The following is a 17574-nucleotide window of genomic DNA, read 5'->3' as shown; positions in this document are numbered from 1 at the left end:
TCGAGGGAGCTCGTCTTAAACTAAACAGCCAGAAATATGACGAGGTTGCTGAAAAAGAAAGAGAGAGAGAGAGAGGGAAAAGTCATTTTAGGTTGCCTCAGCAGAAAGGTCCAAAAACTATGGAGAGCCGCAATGCCAGTGTAGTTTTTGGAAGGGATTCTATCCAGTTCACGAGGAGTCCTCGACATATGACCACAGTTGTACCTGAATTTCTGTGGCTAAGCAAGGCGGCGGTTAAGTAAGTTGCTCCCAATTTGGCAACTTTTTTTTTTTTTTTGCCATGGTTTATTACATGAATCGCTACACTTGTTAAGTGAATCGCACGTTTGTTAAACGAATCTGGGTTTCCCCCATTGACTTCGCTTGTCCGAAGCTGCCTGGAGCGCTGCAATCATGATAGAATAGAGTAGACTAGGCCAATGGAGAATATGCGGTTTGGTTCTGTTCTATAGAATATTTGTAGCTGAAGGTTGAATTGTGGCATCGTTGGCTCTTTCTCTGAGCTCGGTTGCTTTCTTGCTGATGTTTCATTGTCAAATGAGGTCATATCATCAGTGCTAGAAGGGACCAAGGTTTCATTTCTGTTCTGTTCCATTCTGTTCTATGCTTCTGTTTTGTTTTTTTCTGTTCTGTTCTCCTATCCCCATCCTATCCCTATCCCTATCCCTATCTCTGCCCTGCCCTATCCTTTCCATTTTCCTTTCCTTTCCTTTCCTCTCCTCTCCTCTCCTTCTCCTTTCCATTTTCCTTTCCTTTCCTTTCCTCTCCTTTCCATTTTCCTTTCCTTTCCTTTCCTTTCCTTTCCTTTCCTTTCCTTTCCTTTCCTTTCCTTTCCTTTCCTTTCCTTTCCTTTCCTTTCCTTTCCTTTCCTTTCCTTTCCTTTCCTTTCCTTTCCTTTCCTTTCCTCTCCTCTCCTCTCCTCTCCTTTCCATTTTCCTTTCCTTTCCTTTCTCTTCCTTTCCATTTTCCTTTCCTTTCCTTTCCTTTCCTTTCCTTTCCTCTCCTCTCCTCTCCTCCTCCTCTCCTCTCCTCTCCTCTCCTCTCCTCTCCTCTCCTCTCCTCTCCTTTCCTTTCCTTTTCCTTTCCTTTCCTTTCCTTTCCTTTCCTTTCCTCACTTCGCCGCCTTTCCTCTCCTCTCCTTTCCATTTTCCTTTCCTCTCCTCTCCTTTCCATTTTCCTTTCCTTTCCTTTCCTTTCCTTTCCTTTCCTTTCCTTTCCTTTCCTTTCCTTTCCTTTCCTTTCCTTTCCTTTCCTTTCCTTTCCTCTCCTCTCCTCTCCTCTCCTCTCCTCTCCTCTCCTCTCCTTTCCTCTCCTTCCCCTTTCCTTTCCTCTCCTTCTTTATTCCTATTCCTTCCCTGCCCTATCCTATCCTACCCTACCCTACCCTCTCCTTTCCTATTCATGTCCTATCCTATACTCTCCTATTCATATTTCTGCCCTGCCCTATGCTATGCTATGCTATGCTATGCTATGCTATGCTATGCTATGCTATGCTATGCTATGCTATGCTCTGCTATGCTATGCTATGCTATCCTACCCAACCCTCGTCTTGCCTTTTTGTTGAGCAGGCTGTTCCTCCCTCCTTCCCTGTGCTACACAGACCCTCGCTCGCACAAGGGAATGGGGGGCTTGGTGGGGACATAAGAATGATGGAGAGCCTCGAGCCAGATGTTTCCACTCAATCGTTGGGAAAAAAATGTGGTCAATTAGTCATGTTCTCGGGGCCTGTACATTTCCTTATTGTTCAATACGTGCTCCCTGCGGCGCTTTCTCGTTCATAAATCTAGGACTTGGTTCCAGCCATGTGGTCTCCTGTCTTCTCAGGCAGCGGAGCAACGTGCAGATATTTCCACAGGCCAATTGACCAAGCAGCGCATTTTTCTACGTTCATCACCTGAGCACAGGTCATCCTTGTCTTACAACCATCTGTTTAGGGACCGTTCAGAGTTACAACAGGACATGCATACCTTGGGAGGGATAAAGACAAAGGTGTCACTGATCCAAAACAAGACAATCTGGCCCTATATACCCTCTTCCATGCCCCTGTCGGAGTGTGAATCCGAGGAGGAAGGCGAACAGTCGACAGGGACTGGGAGTGTGGCTCCGTTGGCTGTGGAGGAAACTGGGGAAGCGCAAATCCGGCTGGGCAGAGCAGGGAAGAGGTAGAACAAGGGAGAGGGAGTTCAGAGGAACACCCAGGCCCACCCTCTCTTCATCCTAGGGCACGCAGGGAGGAACGGAGAAGGGAGCAACGTGGGTTGCGTGGCTTACGGGGGAGGAAAGGGCCCCGATTCCCTTCATTAGCCACAGCTGGGAAAAAAGTTTAAAAGGGATGCATGCTGAGTGCGGCAGCCGCTGGGAGCAAATGTGAGTTTATCTTGTGTTGACTTTGCTTATCTGTGTTCCTGGCATCCTCCCAACCCTTCAAATGGGGCAAAAGAATTACGACTGTGCCTTTATGTCTGGAGTTTTTGCGACTGCCCTGCCAGACTAATTACCTCATTTTTGCCTAGATTGGACTTAGAGTTACAGTTTTTGTTGACCATGTTTTGGACTTGATTCTCTGCAGCCAAAGGCTGTTTCTGGGAAGAGTTTTTCTCCAGCCTAGAAGGGAACCAGGACATTGGGGGCAACGTTGGAGCGAATAAAGGGACTCCTTTTGATTATCTGACTGGGTTGCCTTTGTGTCACACCCTGGGTCAACCCACCTTCCACCCAAAGCAGTGGTGGGATTCAACCGGTGTAACAACCGGATTGGCGCCTGCACACTGCATTTGAAAAGCGCCCATTTTCAGCTCCAAAACTTGCCTTCTATTGCAGCCCCAGTGAGGAAAACAGCTGAGGCGCGGCAAACGGCTGTGCCACACGAATCAGCTGAGCTGCAAAACACGGACATATAGGGCAGATTAGCACAGGTGGCTGTCCGCGTTCCAGCAAACCTCCATCCCAATCAGTAACTCCTAGACAAGCGTAATCTCAAAAGTACCTTTATTAGAATAGCACCTGGCACATCTGTGGAATCTCGAAACTAAAAGTTTCCTGGATTTCCCACAATGTCCCAACCTAGAATCCATCCCCCTTTCCCCCCCCCATCATCACATCACATGGACCCGTTGTGATCCGTCCCAGTGTAGGATCCTTTTTCACTGCTGCGCCACACTTAATAACCTTGAACTACTGCCCTGCCAGACTGATTACCTCCTTTTGCCTTGATTGGACTTAGAGTTACAGTTTGTGTTGACCATGTTTTGGACTTGATTCTCTGCAGCCAAAGGCTCTTCCTGGGAAGAGTTTTTCTCCAGCCTAGAAGGGAACCATGACATTGGGGGCAACGTTGGAGTGAATAAAGGGACTCCTCTTGATTATCTGACTGGGTTGCCTTTGTGTCACATCATCAGATCACATGGACCCGTTGTGATCCGTCCCAGTGTAGGATCCTTTTTCTCTGCTGCGCCACACTTAGTAACCTTGAACTACCAAAAGAATGTTATTTTGTCTCCTTAGAACTACTCAATTGAAATCACCCCCCTCCCACTTTCTCAGGCTACGTGGCAGCGTGGAATATGGCTTCCAAAACTGACAGGGAGGGTTGGGCGGGGCCAACGAATTGCCGGAACTACCAGTTTGCCTGAACCAGTCTGAACCGGCAGAATTCCACCCCTGAACCAAAGCAGTGGTGCGTTTCAAAAAAAAAAAAAATTACCACCCGTTCAGTGGGCATGGCTTGGTGGGCGTGCTTGGCACGCACACACACACACACTTTGGGCATGTGCACGGGCCAAACACGCACTTTGCACAGGTGCAGAGGATTTCCGACACACCTCCTGCACTCTCCCGGTCACTTCAGCAGGTGACGCGCGGCAATCTTCTGTGCCGCACAAAGCAGCTGTGCTTCCACAGCAGGGAATACAGGTCAGTAATGGGAGCCCAGGTGGGCAGGTGGGCCCAACAGCAGAGTGCCTTCGAGAATCGGTTTGGTCTCTGCTTCTCATTGGCGCTTAACCGACTCGGCAGAACCGGGCCAAATCGGTAAAATACCACCACTGACCCAAAGGTGTCTTCCAGAGGGTCAGAAAAGGTGAGGAGGTTACATAATAAGGCACCCTTGGAATATTGCATCCGGTTTCGGTCGACAACTGACTCGCTTAGCAAGGGAAATCCTGGATGGAAAGCGCAATGATGGTCGTAAACCGAGGACTAGCTAGAGGTGTGTGCCTGCCATCCTGAGTTTTTCCATACACGCACCCTGCGCACCCCCCCTGGGTGGAGGGCCTTCGTAAAAAGGGGGCCGAGGTCCCCAAAGGCCTCTCGACTGGGTCACGCACACACACACACACACACGCCTTGTACATAAAGGTTAAGAAAGAAAGATGACAAAATTGTGCAACCCCCTCCCCCACAAGATAGTCAGCTTGGGTTCAGGCGAGGCTACGGTATGCCGTGAGTCATGCATTTGGGCCTGACCCCACACCAGCATTCTGCCTCATTATTTTATATTTTCCTTTTGGGTTGTTTTTAACTCTTTCAACCCTTGTTCAATGCCCAGAATACACTGCCTTCTTTTCTTCTCTTTTCTTTCTTCCTTCTCCTCCTTCTCCTCTCCCTCCCCTTTCTTGCCTCTCCTTCACCTTCCTCTCCTTCCATCTTTCTCCTTCCTTCTCCTGTTTGTCCTTCTCCTCTTCCTTTTCCTTCTCCTCCTCTTTCTCCCTTCTCCTTCTCCCCTCCCTTCCCTTTCTTCCCTCTCCCACACCTTCCTCTCCTTCTTTCTCTTTCCTTCTTCACCTTCTTCTCCTTCTCTTTCCCCTTCTCCTTCTCCTCTTCCTATTTCTTCTCTTTCTCCCTTCTCCTCTCCCTTCCCTTTCTTCCTCTCCTTCACCATCCTCTCCTTCCTTCTTTCTCCTTCCTTCTTCTCCTTCTCTTTCCTCCTTCTCCTTCTCTTTCGCCTTCTCCTCTTCCTATTTCTTCTCTTTCTTCCTTCTCCTTCTCCTCTCCCTCCCCTTTCTTCCCTCTCCTTCACCATCCTCTCCTTCCTTCTTTCTCTCCTTCCTACTTCTCCTTCTCTTCTTTCTTCTCTTTCTCTTTCTCTTTCTCCTCCTCTTCCTTTCCCTTTCCCTTCATTTTCTCCTTTCTCCTCTCCCTCTCCTTTCTTCCCTCTCCTTCACCTTCCTCTCCTTCAATCTTTCTCCTTCCTTCTTCCTTCTTATCCTTCTCTTTCTCCTTCTCTTCCTTTTCCTTCTCTTTCTTCTTCTCACTTCTCCCTCCCCTTCTTCCCTCTCCTTCCTTCACCTTCCTCTCCTTCCTTCTCCTCCTCCTCCTCCTCCTCCTCCTCCTCCTCCTCCTCCTCCTCCTCCTCCTCCTCCTCCTCCTCCTGTTTCTGCTTCTCCCTTCTCTTTTCTTCTCCCTTCTTCTTTTTTCATGCCCGATAAATGGATTTTTTAAAAAAAACAACAGCCCGGAAATAAATAATATTCTGGTGAAAACTGTTTTGACAGCTTGGAAGGAGGGGGCTTCTCTGAGATACACATAGGGCTTGATTCGACAAATGCCTTCCCACTGAGATTCAAATTTAGGAAGTGTGTCGTTGGATATGTCTACCTCAAAATTTAGGCTGACTAAATTTCCCCCAAGGCTGTCATCATAACCTGAGAACAGACAAATGCCTGCCATTATGTTTGCGTCAAGGCATGTTTACATCCTGGCTGCAAGATTGCAAGTCACTTCCAGAGCCTTGTCGCTAAATTGCTCTCAGGGTCGAGTCCCACTAACCGGGAAAAGCTTTCAAAATGATGTAATAACTGATAGGTTTAGTTTCTATTCAGCTCCACGTGGATGAGGTCCAAACTGGCGGTTGCTTGGACAGGGCACCTAAGCTTCCTCAATAGCACGAAGCTGACTTACTAAGCCTTAGTAAGCCTTAGTAAGACCACACCTAGAATAATGCATCCAGTTTTAGTCACCACACTATAAAAAAAGAGATTGAGACTCTAGAAAAAGTGCAGAGAAGAGCAACCAGGATGATGAGGGGACTGGAGGTGAAAAGATACGATGAATGGTTGCAGGAACTAGGCCTGACTAGTCTGGTGAAGAGAAGGACCAGGGGAGACAGGATAGCAATCCTCCAATATTTGAGGGCTGCCACAGGGAGGAAGGGGTGAACCTATTTTCCAAAGCACCTGTGGGGCAGACAAGGAATAATGGATGGAAACTGAACAAGAAGAGATTTAACCTGGAAATAAGGAGAAACTTTCTGACAGTGAGAACAGTCAACCGATGGAACAGAAGTTGCCTTTGGAAGTTGTGGGAGTTGCATCACTTGAGACTTTCAAGAAGAGATTGGACTCCCATCTGTCAGAAATGGTGTACGGTCTCCCACCTGGGCAGCGGGTTGGACTAGATGACCTACAAGGTCCCTTCCAACTCTGATTATCTGTTATCTGACTCGTCGTCCTGATAAACCCCTTTTATTTATTTTACAGTTATAGACCTTTATCAGGCTTGGAGAGTTGTCAGGCCGTTAATTGGCAAGAATGAAGGGAGAGATCTTCACCCGAATGTACTAATTGTCTCCTGCAAAACCCCACTCCCCTTTCACTCCTCTTTTATTCCCTAGGGGAAGGGGCCATTCACCACCTGTGGCTTTATTCCCAAGTCAGCCCTTGTTTCTCAGCTGTGCCCTTCTTCTGGCAACTCTGTGCATGTGCAAACTGGGAACAGGCTCCAGCTGTTCATCTGCCTCACTGATGTCTGACTCTGAAGGCAGCTGATAACTGTCAGACGGCCCTGGCCCCATCTCTGCCTCGGATGCAGAGCCCTCGTCCGAGCCTTCCCCAGATTCCAGGACTGGCCCATGTTCCTCCCCAACCTCCTCACTGTCCGAGTCTGCTGCTGGCCATTGTCAAGCCACAACAGTATCATTGCAAAAAGACCCATTTCACATTCAGAATGATTAAAAGTGAGTCGGAGAAGAAAATGGGTGTTATCCTCAGATACGCACTGTAAAGAAGGCCTGCTTTGTCTGTAAATCTGGAAAAGAGCATGATACGATAGGACGAAATGATATTTGCGAAGGGGTTTAGGAAAGGGAGATGCAGTTTACCTTTAGAGAATTAGACATATTGTCAGATTCGGTTGTAAAAAAGACGTTGAGACTCTAGAAAAGAGTACGATTAGGGGACTGGAGCAGGGGTGGGGTTTCTACCGGCTCTGTCCACCTCTGTAGAACCGGTTGCTCTGAAGAGCCGCAGACATAGAACCGGTTCTATGTCTGCTGATGTTTTTGCCCACCCGCCCACCTGGGCTCTTACCTGACCTTTATTTCCTGATTTTTTTCAACTTCAGCTGCCTTGGGAGGCACAGCTGCAGTTAAAAAAAAAGTAGGAAAAAAGGGCTTTTTGAAAGGCTGCTTCTCTGCACTCAGCATGCTGATGACGATTTACAGGCACAGCCAGCAGCGTGCAGGGAAGCACATCGTAAATGACCAAACCTCGTAAATGACCGAACTGGTAGCTAACCCTGTCGGATCCCACCCCTGGACTGGAAGCTAAAACATACAAAGAACAGTTGCATGAATTGGGTATGTCTAGTTTAATGAAAAGAAGGACTAGGGGAGACACGATGACATATATTCGAGACGTGATAACATATATCTGATCCCCAAAGAAGAGGAAGGGGTCAAGCTATTCTGCAAAGCCCCTGAAGGCAGGACAGGAAGCAAAGGGTGGAAACTCACCAAGGAGAGAAGCAACTTAGAACTAAGGAGAACTTTCCTGATGGTGAGAACAATTAACCAGTGGAACAACTTGCCTCCAGAAGTTGTAAACGCTCCAACATTGGAGGTTTTTAAGAAGCAATTGGACAGTCGTTTGTCTGCAGTGGTACAGTGTCCTTTGCTTGAGCAGGGGGTTGGACTAGAAGACCTCCAAGGTCCTTTCCAGCTCTGTTATTTTGTTAAATAATAACTTGCTTTCCAGTGGCAGACCAAAATTTTTGAGCTCCCAACGCTAGAGAAATTAATCTGATGGAATCGGAAGGTTTTGGTCTGTAGTCTTTCTTCCTCTTTCCCTTCCTTCCTTCCTTCCTTCCTTCCTTCCTTCCTTCCTTCCTTCCTTCCTTCCTTCCTTCCTTCCTTCCATCCTTCCATCCACCCTTCCTTCCATCCTTCCTTCCATCCATCCTTCCTTCCACCATTCCTTCCACCCTTCCTTCCTTCCACCCTTCCTTCCTTCCTTTCATCCATCCTTCCTTCCATCCTTCCTTCCATCCTTCCTTCCTTCCTTCCTTCCTTCCACCCTTCCTTCCTTCCTTCCTTCCTTCCTTCCTTCCTTCCTTCCTTCCTTCCTTCTTGTTGAGTGGCTTCCTCATTGACTTTGCTCATCAGAAGATCCCAAAAGGGATTACATGACCCCAGGACACTGCAACCGTCATAAATATGAGTCGGTCACCAAGCATCCGATTCATTGTTGACCGCAGGGATGCCGCAACGCTCGTTAAGTGTGAAAAATGGTCACCAGTCACTTTTGTCACTGCCGTCGTCACTTCGAACATTCACTCAGTAAACTGTTGTAACTTGCGGACCACCTGTAAACCAGGATGGTTTACCTGGGAAGGAAAGATCTCATCGTTCTCCTTCAAAGAGAAGTGAGCAAGAGGCGGTTTTTGATTTTCTTTCCGCCTTTTCCTAACCAGAACTTTGTTTCCGTAGATAAGTCCAGTGAGAGGACCTCGTGAAGGAGGGACCAGAGTGACCATCCGAGGAGAAAACCTCGGCCTGGAGTTCTGGGACATCGCATCCCATGTCAAAGTTGCTGGCGTGGAGTGCGTCCCCTTGATGGATGGATATATCCCAGCCGAGCAGTAAGTGACGTCTGCAGGGTGCAGCATATCCAGAAAACCTTCAGGCCCAGGATGGGGTGGCAAAGGGATATGGACTTACAAACCAAAGGGGTGGGGGGTGGGGGGGATCCCCACAAGTGGAGCTTGATCTGGGGGGACACTGCAGAAGAGCCCGTGTTGTTTTTCTTAATGACAGTATCAAACCTGACTTCCATGGACTTCTTTTAAGGTTCTTGGGGGTTTGACTGGCTTCCCAATTTAATCAATAGTTCTAGATAATCCTGGTGCTTCCCTCTCCACCATCCATCCATCCCTCCTACAACCTACCCACCCATCCATTTATCCACTCATCCACCCACCCACCCATCCATCTATCCATCCTACAACCTACCCAACCACCCATCCACTCATCCATCCATTCACTTATCCATCCATCCACTCATTCATCCATCCATCCATCCTACAACCTACCCACCCATCCACCCACTCATCCACCCATCCACTCATCCATCCATCCATCCATCCCTACAACCTACCCAACCACCCATCCACTCATCCATCCATCCATCCATCCATCCATCCATCCATCCACTCATTCATCCATCCATCCATCCTACAACCTACCCACCCATCCACCCACTCATCCACCCATCCACTCATCCATCCATCCACCCTTCTATCCATCCTACAACCTAACCATCCATCCATCCACTTATCCATTCATCCATATATCTATCCTACAATCCACCCACCCATTCATCTACCCATCCATCCACTCATGCATCCATCCATTCATCCATCCATCAATCCACCCATCCATCTATCCATCCTACAACCTACCCAACCACCCATCCACTCATCCATCCATTCACTTATCCATCCATCCACTCATTCATCCATCCATCCATCCTACAACCTACCCACCCATCCATCCACTCATCCATCCATCCATCCATCCATCCATCCATCCATCCATTCATATCCATCCATCCATCCATCCATCCATCCATCCATCCATCCATCCATCCATCCATCCATCCATCCATCCATCCATCCATCCATCCATCCATCATCCATCCATCCATCCATCCATTCATATCCATCCATCCATCCATTCATCTATCCATTCATCCACTCATCCATCCACCCACTCATCCATCCATCCACTCATCCATCCATCCACCCTTCTATCCATCCTACAACCTAACCATCCATCCATCCACTTATCCATTCATCCATATATCTATCCTACAATCCACCCACCCATTCATCTACCCATCCATCCACTCATGCATCCATCCATTCATCCATCCATCAATCCACCCACCCATCTATCCATCCTACAACCCACCCATCCATCCACGCATCTGTCCATCCACTCATCCTTTCATCCATCCAACCAACTGTCTTTCTTAGTAGCAGAAATTTAGGCCTCCGTTGTGGTCATAAGTTGAGGACTACCTGTTCAAAACACCAAAATTAGCAAGGGCGTTCATTGTCCACTCCCTTCTAACACTGATGATGTTACCGAGCTGGCTCATGAAATGTGTGCAAGAGAATCATCACCCATCTCCTCCTCCTCCATTCTGTAAACCCCTCTCTCTTCTAACATTGATGATGTTACCTAGTGGGGTCATGAAATGTCTGTAGGGAAACAACCAAGCTCAGAGAGCGCCAAGGGGTACATTTCTGCCCTCCACAGTTTTACAAACTAATCCCATTTTTCCTTGCAATCAATCCAACTAGCTGCTAGTAAGGTGCTATGAATCTAGCTTTGGAAACTGCTAAGTAACTTATTAGAGGAAAAGCTCAGCCTTTGAAAGTCTCTGCTTTCCTTCCAGAATTGTCTGTGAGATGGGCGAAGCAAAACTCAGCCAGCATGCTGGATACGTGGACATTTGCGTGGCTGAATGCAGGCCAGAATTCATGGCGAAATCCTCCCAGTTCTATTACTTTACGGTAAGTCTGTGCTTCAGATCTGCCAGGTGTTCTTTTAAAGTAGCCATGTCCTTTTAAAGTAGCCATGTACTTTTAAAATAGTGATGTCCTTTTAAAGTAGTTGTGTCCTTTTAAAGTAGTTAGGTCCGTTTAATGTAGCTATGCCTTTTTAAAGTAGTTACGTCTTTTTAAAGTAGTTATGTCCTTTTAAAGTAGCTATGTCTTTTTAAAGTAACTATGTCTTTTTAAAGTAGCCATGTCCTTTTAAAGTAACTATGTCCTTTTAAAGTAGCCATGTTCAGCTTGCCTTCAGAAGTTGTGAATGCTCCATCACTGGAGGAATTTAAGAAGAGGCTGGACAAGTTACCTGTCTGAAAAGGTACAGGTACTCCTCAACATACCACACTTCCTTTAGTGACCATTCAAAGTTGCAATGGCATTGAAAAAAGTGACTTGTGACCATTTTACACACTTTCCTTTGCAGCATTCCCCCTGGTCATGTGATTTACATTTGGATGCTTGACAGCTTGTTTATATTTATGATGATTGCAGGGTCCCAAGGTCCCTGGGTCAGTGAGGGGCTGCCACTCAGAGGAAGGGGTCAATCTATTTTCTAAAGCACCTGAAAGCCAGACAAGGAATAATAGATGGAAACTGAACAAGGAGAGATTCAGCCTGGAAATAAGGAGGAATTTTCTGACAGTGAGAACAATCAACCCATGGAACAGAAGTTGCCCTCGGAAGTTGTGGGAGCGTCACTTGAGACCTTCAAGAAGAGATTGGACTGCCATCTGTCAGAAATGGTGTAGGGTCACCCACTTGGGCGGGGGTTGGACTAGATGACCTATAAGGTCCCTTCCAACTCGGATTATCTGTTATCTGTATTCTTCTTTAATAAGATTTATTAAGGAGAAAGGAATGGGTTAACAACCGTGTTACTAATTTAACAACTGCAATGATTCACTTAATTAGGAAAAGAAAAGTTGTAAAACGGAGCAAAACTCACTTAACAATTTTTTCACTTTGCAACATAACTTTCCAGCTCAATTGTGGTCATAAATTGAGAACTCCTTGTATAGGGTCTCCTGCTTTTGCAGAGGGTTGGACTAGAAAACCTCCGAAGTCCCTTCCAGCTCTCCTCTGACTGAGTTTCAATTGAGACTGCCTGGAATCCAGGAAAAGACGCAGCTGCTTTAAAGAGCAGCACACAAGGGTGACTTTCACCATCTCCCGAGCAGATTGTTGAAGTCAAGTCCAAAATATTCGCAATTAAAAACTAAAAAGAGGTAAATTGGGGGGGTTCCGACTTTGCCCGCTTTGCAAATCTGTTTCTGGCGTGCAAACGGCAACACAACCCTGCCTCTTCTGCACATGTGTGTGCGTGTGTGTGTGTGTGTGATGGTGTGCTCTTTCTGCAAAAAAAAAAAGAAGAAGCTTGCGCCATGACAATGTGAAGTCGTGGTCATTATTTGTGGCCAGATGGGCAACAAATAAATTTAGTAAACAAATAAATAGACAAATTTGCCCTTGTTTACCTCCCTGGTGGATATTAAGGCGGGACGAACAAAAGCAGCTATAGGTGATCTTCGACTTAGTGGCCACAATTTATTTATTTGTTTATTTTATTTGTCAAGCGATTATAAGATAACAGGTATAAGTATAAACATAGCTATGAATACATGAAATGGATATGAATAAGCAAAAAAAAAAGAAACATTTCCGCTGCTTAAGCGGGACATTGGTGAAGTGGCTTGTGCCCCATTCTATGACCTTTCTTGACACGTTCGTTAAGCGGATCACTGCAGTTGTTAAGTAAGTCACACGGTTGTTGAGTAACTCACGCTTCCCCGTTGATTTTTGCTGGCCGAACCAAGCTGGTTCGCTTGACCTCCTGGGACACCGCAACAGTCATAAATTACTAAGTTTGTTTAAAAAAAGGGGGGGAGGGGGCAAAATTCATTTAACAACTGTCTTCCTTAGTAGCAGAAATTTAGCCCCCCATTGTGGTCATAATTCTAGCTGGAGAGCATGATTGATGACTCTTGGCTATGGAGGTGTCCCGTTGGAGAATATGAATTATGATACACCCAGAGGGTGGGGGAAAACTAGGATCAAGGATGACAAGGAATGATGTGTCTCGGAGTTGGCTACTGTTCTGACCTAGCCGGGCGATGAAAAGTCTGCAAGAGAATCACCCATTACCACCCCGTCCTTCATTTTGCAAACCCCGCTCCCTTCTAACCCTGATGATGTTACCTAGTTGGGTCATGAAATGTCTGCTGACACCGGTCATAAATATGAACCACCTGCCAGCGGACGACTTTTGAACACATGATTGTGGGGATGCTACCACGGCCGTAAGTGTGAAACGCGATCATAAGCCACCTTTTTTCCGTGTCATTGTAATAACGGTCACGAAATTAAGAGGACTAGAAGTACGGTGAAAGCTTGGCTTAAAAAAACAAGTGTTGAATAGAAAAAAAAATTCACCCGGATTTTTTATTATTATTTTTTTGCGCCGTTTCTCGTTTTGTTTGAGGGAAAGGCCTCCCCTTGGAAATTCTTCTGAGTTGGAAATGTCTCCAGAGAGAAATAAGATATTTTTGCACTTGCTTCCTAATGAGGTTGGCCTCGGGGCATATTTGAATATTCTGGCATTTCACACAGTCACCTCTTAGATATTTGGTGTTTATACTCGCTTGCAAAAAAAGACATTTGGAAGAACGGTTGATGAAGCGATGGCAGAAGGGGATATCCTGCCCTGAGGAAACAGGGGAAGGTTTCTCACTTCCCTCCCCCCCCAAAAAGATTTGGAGACATCCTCCAGCTGGTTTCTCAACAGGTAGAGACGTAAAGATTTCCCCTGTCTGGTTGAGGCACTGCTTATCTCTGTTTTCTAGTCGAGGGAACCAGCATTGTCTGAAGACACTTCCGTAGCCATGTGGTCAGGACGATTATATGCCAAGGCGTGTCAAATGCTGTTTTTTTTTCCCCACTGAAGTGGTACCTATTGATCTACTCGCATTTGCATGCTTTCGAAACAGCTCGGTGGACAGGAGCTGGAGCAAGGGATGGGAGCTCGCCCCGTCTCGCAGTGCTCGGGTCTCAAACTGGGCTGTCTCCTTTCTAGCTGACAAGCTCAGGGTCTTTAACTGTTGAGCTATCACAAAATTGGCAGGATGTGAGTGATGGGATGTGCAACATGTCTTCCCTTCTTGTTGTGGTTCGCTGACAGTCTGTGCAGACGGCAGCGGAATCGGACAGGGGGGAAGAAAGGAGATCAGTCAGGGAGTCTGGGGAGGACTCGGATGAGGGTCCCGTGTCCAATGCAGAGATGGGGCCAAGACCATCTGGGAGTGGGGTGCTCCCTTCAGAGTCTCTGGAGTCTGGCAGTAGCGAGGCAGAGGAACCAGGGGAGCCTGTTCCCAGTGCACAGAGCTGCTAGAAGGCCAGAGCAGCTGAAACAAAAGGGGTGACTTGGGAGTAAGGCTGGGAGGTGATGACCCCTCCCATAAGGTCCCATAAAGGACAGGCAAAGGTACAGAAACCTTTGCAGGAAGCAAAGTCGTTCGTTTGGTTCAGATTCATTCTTGAAGCTCTTTGTACTTCAGTTGGCTTTTTTTCTAGTTCATTTGACACTTCTGTTATTGGCAGCACTTCACAGGAAAGAAAGGTGGGTGCTTATCTCGAGGAAATGTTTGAGATTCATTCCCAGCTGGCAATGAAAATAATTCCCAGCGTTGCAATAAAACAAGACTTGTTTTTAAAATAAATGTGTGCGTAATTACGGTCTCGGAAGCCTTGGTCAGAACACTTCTTGTCTAGGTGGGATGGGTCAATGCACAGGTACTCCTTGACGGATGACCATATTTCCGTGGCGAAGCGAGACCACGGTAAAGTGAGTTTTACCTCATTTTCTGACCTTCCTTGCCACCATTGTTAAGTGAATCACTGCAATGGTTAAGGTAGTAACATGTGGTTAAGTGAATCCAACTTTGCTTTGTCAGAAAGTCTCAAGAGCGGATCACATGGCCCCTGGGACCCTGCAACCGTTGCAAACATAGTCATCGCCAAGCGTCCATGGGGGATATTGAAACGGTTGTGTGAAAACCGTCCATAAATCACTTTTTTCAGCGCCGTTGGAACTTTGAACGGTCCCAAAATGAAGGGTTGTAAATTGAGGAATCGCATGATCCCTGTGATATGTAAAATTATACCTGTGAAAATATGAAGCAATGGTAGCACCCTTTTTAATCTCTGTGTTAACCTAATTTACTGGAATATTATGTAAGAATTCTCTGTTGTTTTGTATAAAGGTTACATATTTGGCAGGTTACGCTGACCGGGGTCTTGTTAATGGTGGAGATTACTGGAAATGGAAACGGGGAAACAGGACGAGGAAACAGATGTTATGCTACAAAAATAGGGGTGTTGCATAGCTGGATACGTAGCTGGATAGATCGTGAACCTGGAAAGGGGCAGAGACTGTATATTTGGGCCAAGTCTTGTGCCCATGAGCAGAATTCCCTTTTGCAAAAGCTTCCTAAGAAAGCTCTTATATATTGCTCACGTGTCTGCAGTATTCAGTTGTCTGAATACCCGAACGGTTGATTTTTTTTGCGACCTTCTGATGAGTAAAAGGCAGATTCACTTAACAACCGCAGTGATTCACTTAACAACAGCAGCAAGAAAGGTGGTCCGATGCGGCAAAGCTCCCTTAGCTCATGTCTTGCTTAGCAACGGGGATTCAGCCATTCAATAGCGGTGGTAAGTCGAGGACTACCTGTACAACAGATTCCTCGTGGCCCTGCACACACGCAACCCTGCGAATCGTGCCATCTAGAATGTGTTAAGGTAGCTGTGAATCATTAATAGGCCGCCGCAACGTACCACACACCTGTAAATTAGATGGTAATAAGTGTGTGTGTGTGTGTGTGTGTGTGTTAATGATTGTAACACCTCCGGAAATTCTTAGGCCCTCTCGGGATTGGAAAAGACTAGTATTTATTTTACTTTATGTATAGCAGTTGTTCCCCTGCCGATGAAAGCTGCGAGTAAACTTAACAAAGAAGTAAGAAATCAAGAGAAGGTTTGGAGCTGGGGATCTAAGAAACAAAAAACAAAAACAAACAGGAGGCAAGAAAAATAGGGAGGAAAAATAAAAGGAATATCAAATATTGATTCTAGGAGAGTCACTTGGTAGATTTTGCTGCAGCCTCGCGTGGTTTTGGGAAGAGCTGAGATGCTGTGGTTGTGGTCCAGCGGTGGGGTTCAAAGCTTTTTACTACCAGTTCTGTGGGCGTGGCTTGGTGGGCGTGGCAGGGGAAGGATATACTGCAAAACCTCCATTCCCTCCCCACTCCTGGGGGAAAGGTTACTGCAAAATTCCCATTCCGTCCCCATCCCACTAACCTGCTTTCCAGCTCTGTTCTCCTGGGCGGGGCAACCAAAGAAGACCCAGCCGATCAGCTGGGACTGAATGGGAGGCGGAGAAGAGATGGGGTTGGCGGGGCCAGTCAGAGGTGGGGTTTGCCGGTTCGCCAAACTACTCAAAATTTCCACTACCGGTTCTCTAGAACCGGTCAGAATCAGATGAATTCCACCTCTGCATGGTCTCTTCTAACTACCGGTTCTCCGAACTACTCAAAATTTCTGCTACCGGTTCTCTAGAACCAGTGTCCTTTCCCTGGTGGAGACTGACTCTGAGGGAGAGGAGGAACAGCCGACAGGGAGTGGAAGGGTGGCTCCGGAGGTTGTGGAGGAGGCTGGGGAAGGGCAGAGGCCAGCTGAGCAGTCAGAGGAGGAGGACCCAGGCCAATCCCCTCTCCATCCTAGGGCACACAGGGAGGAGAGGATAAGGGAAAAACATGGTCTATTTGGGAGGAGAAGGCCTTGATCCCCTTCATGGGATGCAGGTGTGAGAACTGCATAAGAGTTTGGACCTGCACGCTAGCAAACGCTGGAGACAAATTAATGTTTTATTCCTGGATGAGGTTTATCTTGGTTGGCGTTCTTCCAATGGACTATACCTAGTTATTTTCCTGAAGTTTGTAATAATTATTTATCCTGGTCTGTTGTGGAACTTTGTTCAGTGCTGTTTGTTTTTGGTTGGTTTTTTTTTTATTGTTTTGTTATCTGCTATCTCAGTTTGGACTGTATTTCTTTCTTTTGGAATGTTATTTTGGAAAGAGTTTAATCTCCAACTGTGACCAATTGAACGGTGACGCCAACTTGAAGGCATTCAAGAATATTTATTTATGTTTTGGTTTTTGTTACATTTGTGGGACACTCCGGATCATCACAATGGGTCAGTACCGGCTGAAGACCACCTCTGTTGTGGCAACATTAAAACGGAATAATATTGTCTGATTTTTTTTTCCCCAGCTGTGCAGCTCAGAGCACAAGTAGTCCCTGATGTATAACCACTCATTGAATGACCATTTGTATTTCTGGGATCAGAATTCACTGAATTAACTCGTTTTGGGGGTCCATGCAACCTGTTGAGCTAGAAATGAGCTAACTGGGTTGGGTTCATTTAACAGGTGAGGAAAAAAAAACCTCCTCTCAAATAAAATTGCCTGGGGAATTCTGGGAGTTGAAGTCCACATGTCTTAAACCCTAATCTAAAATAACGCCCCCACGAAACCCACCTTAAAATTACTCGGCAAAACCAAAGAACAAAATAAATTGTTACATTTATTCATTCATTCATTAAGTCATTTATTTATGGAGTTTTATTGCTGCCGATTCGCACATGGCGACTCAAGGCAGCTTACAGAATATAAAACCTCCTGTAAAGACAAT

At 46.5% G+C, this 17574-nt stretch overlaps 1 protein-coding gene and 1 pseudogene across 1 annotated transcript in view; both read left to right on the top strand.

Moving 5' to 3' along the window:
* The window catches only part of PLXNA4 (plexin A4), a 546538-nt gene that overhangs the window by 424967 nt on the left and 103997 nt on the right, over nt 1-17574 (top strand). Inside the window, exons 13-14 of the mRNA XM_087935355.1 lie at nt 8702-8853; nt 10674-10791. Of these exons, the coding sequence (XP_087791481.1) occupies nt 8702-8853; nt 10674-10791 (270 nt within the window). The remainder of the gene's footprint in view (nt 1-8701; nt 8854-10673; nt 10792-17574) is intronic.
* Nucleotides 9250-9960, top strand: LOC148125694 (uncharacterized; annotated as a pseudogene).

Source organism: Pseudonaja textilis, chromosome 5 (genome assembly GCF_049901715.1).
Source record: "Pseudonaja textilis isolate UNSWEBS1 chromosome 5, rPseTex1.2, whole genome shotgun sequence".
NCBI classification, from domain to species: Eukaryota; Metazoa; Chordata; class Lepidosauria; order Squamata; family Elapidae; genus Pseudonaja; species Pseudonaja textilis.
The sequence above is the reverse complement of the archived record's forward strand: the minus strand, read 5'-3'. Positions and strand labels throughout refer to the sequence as shown.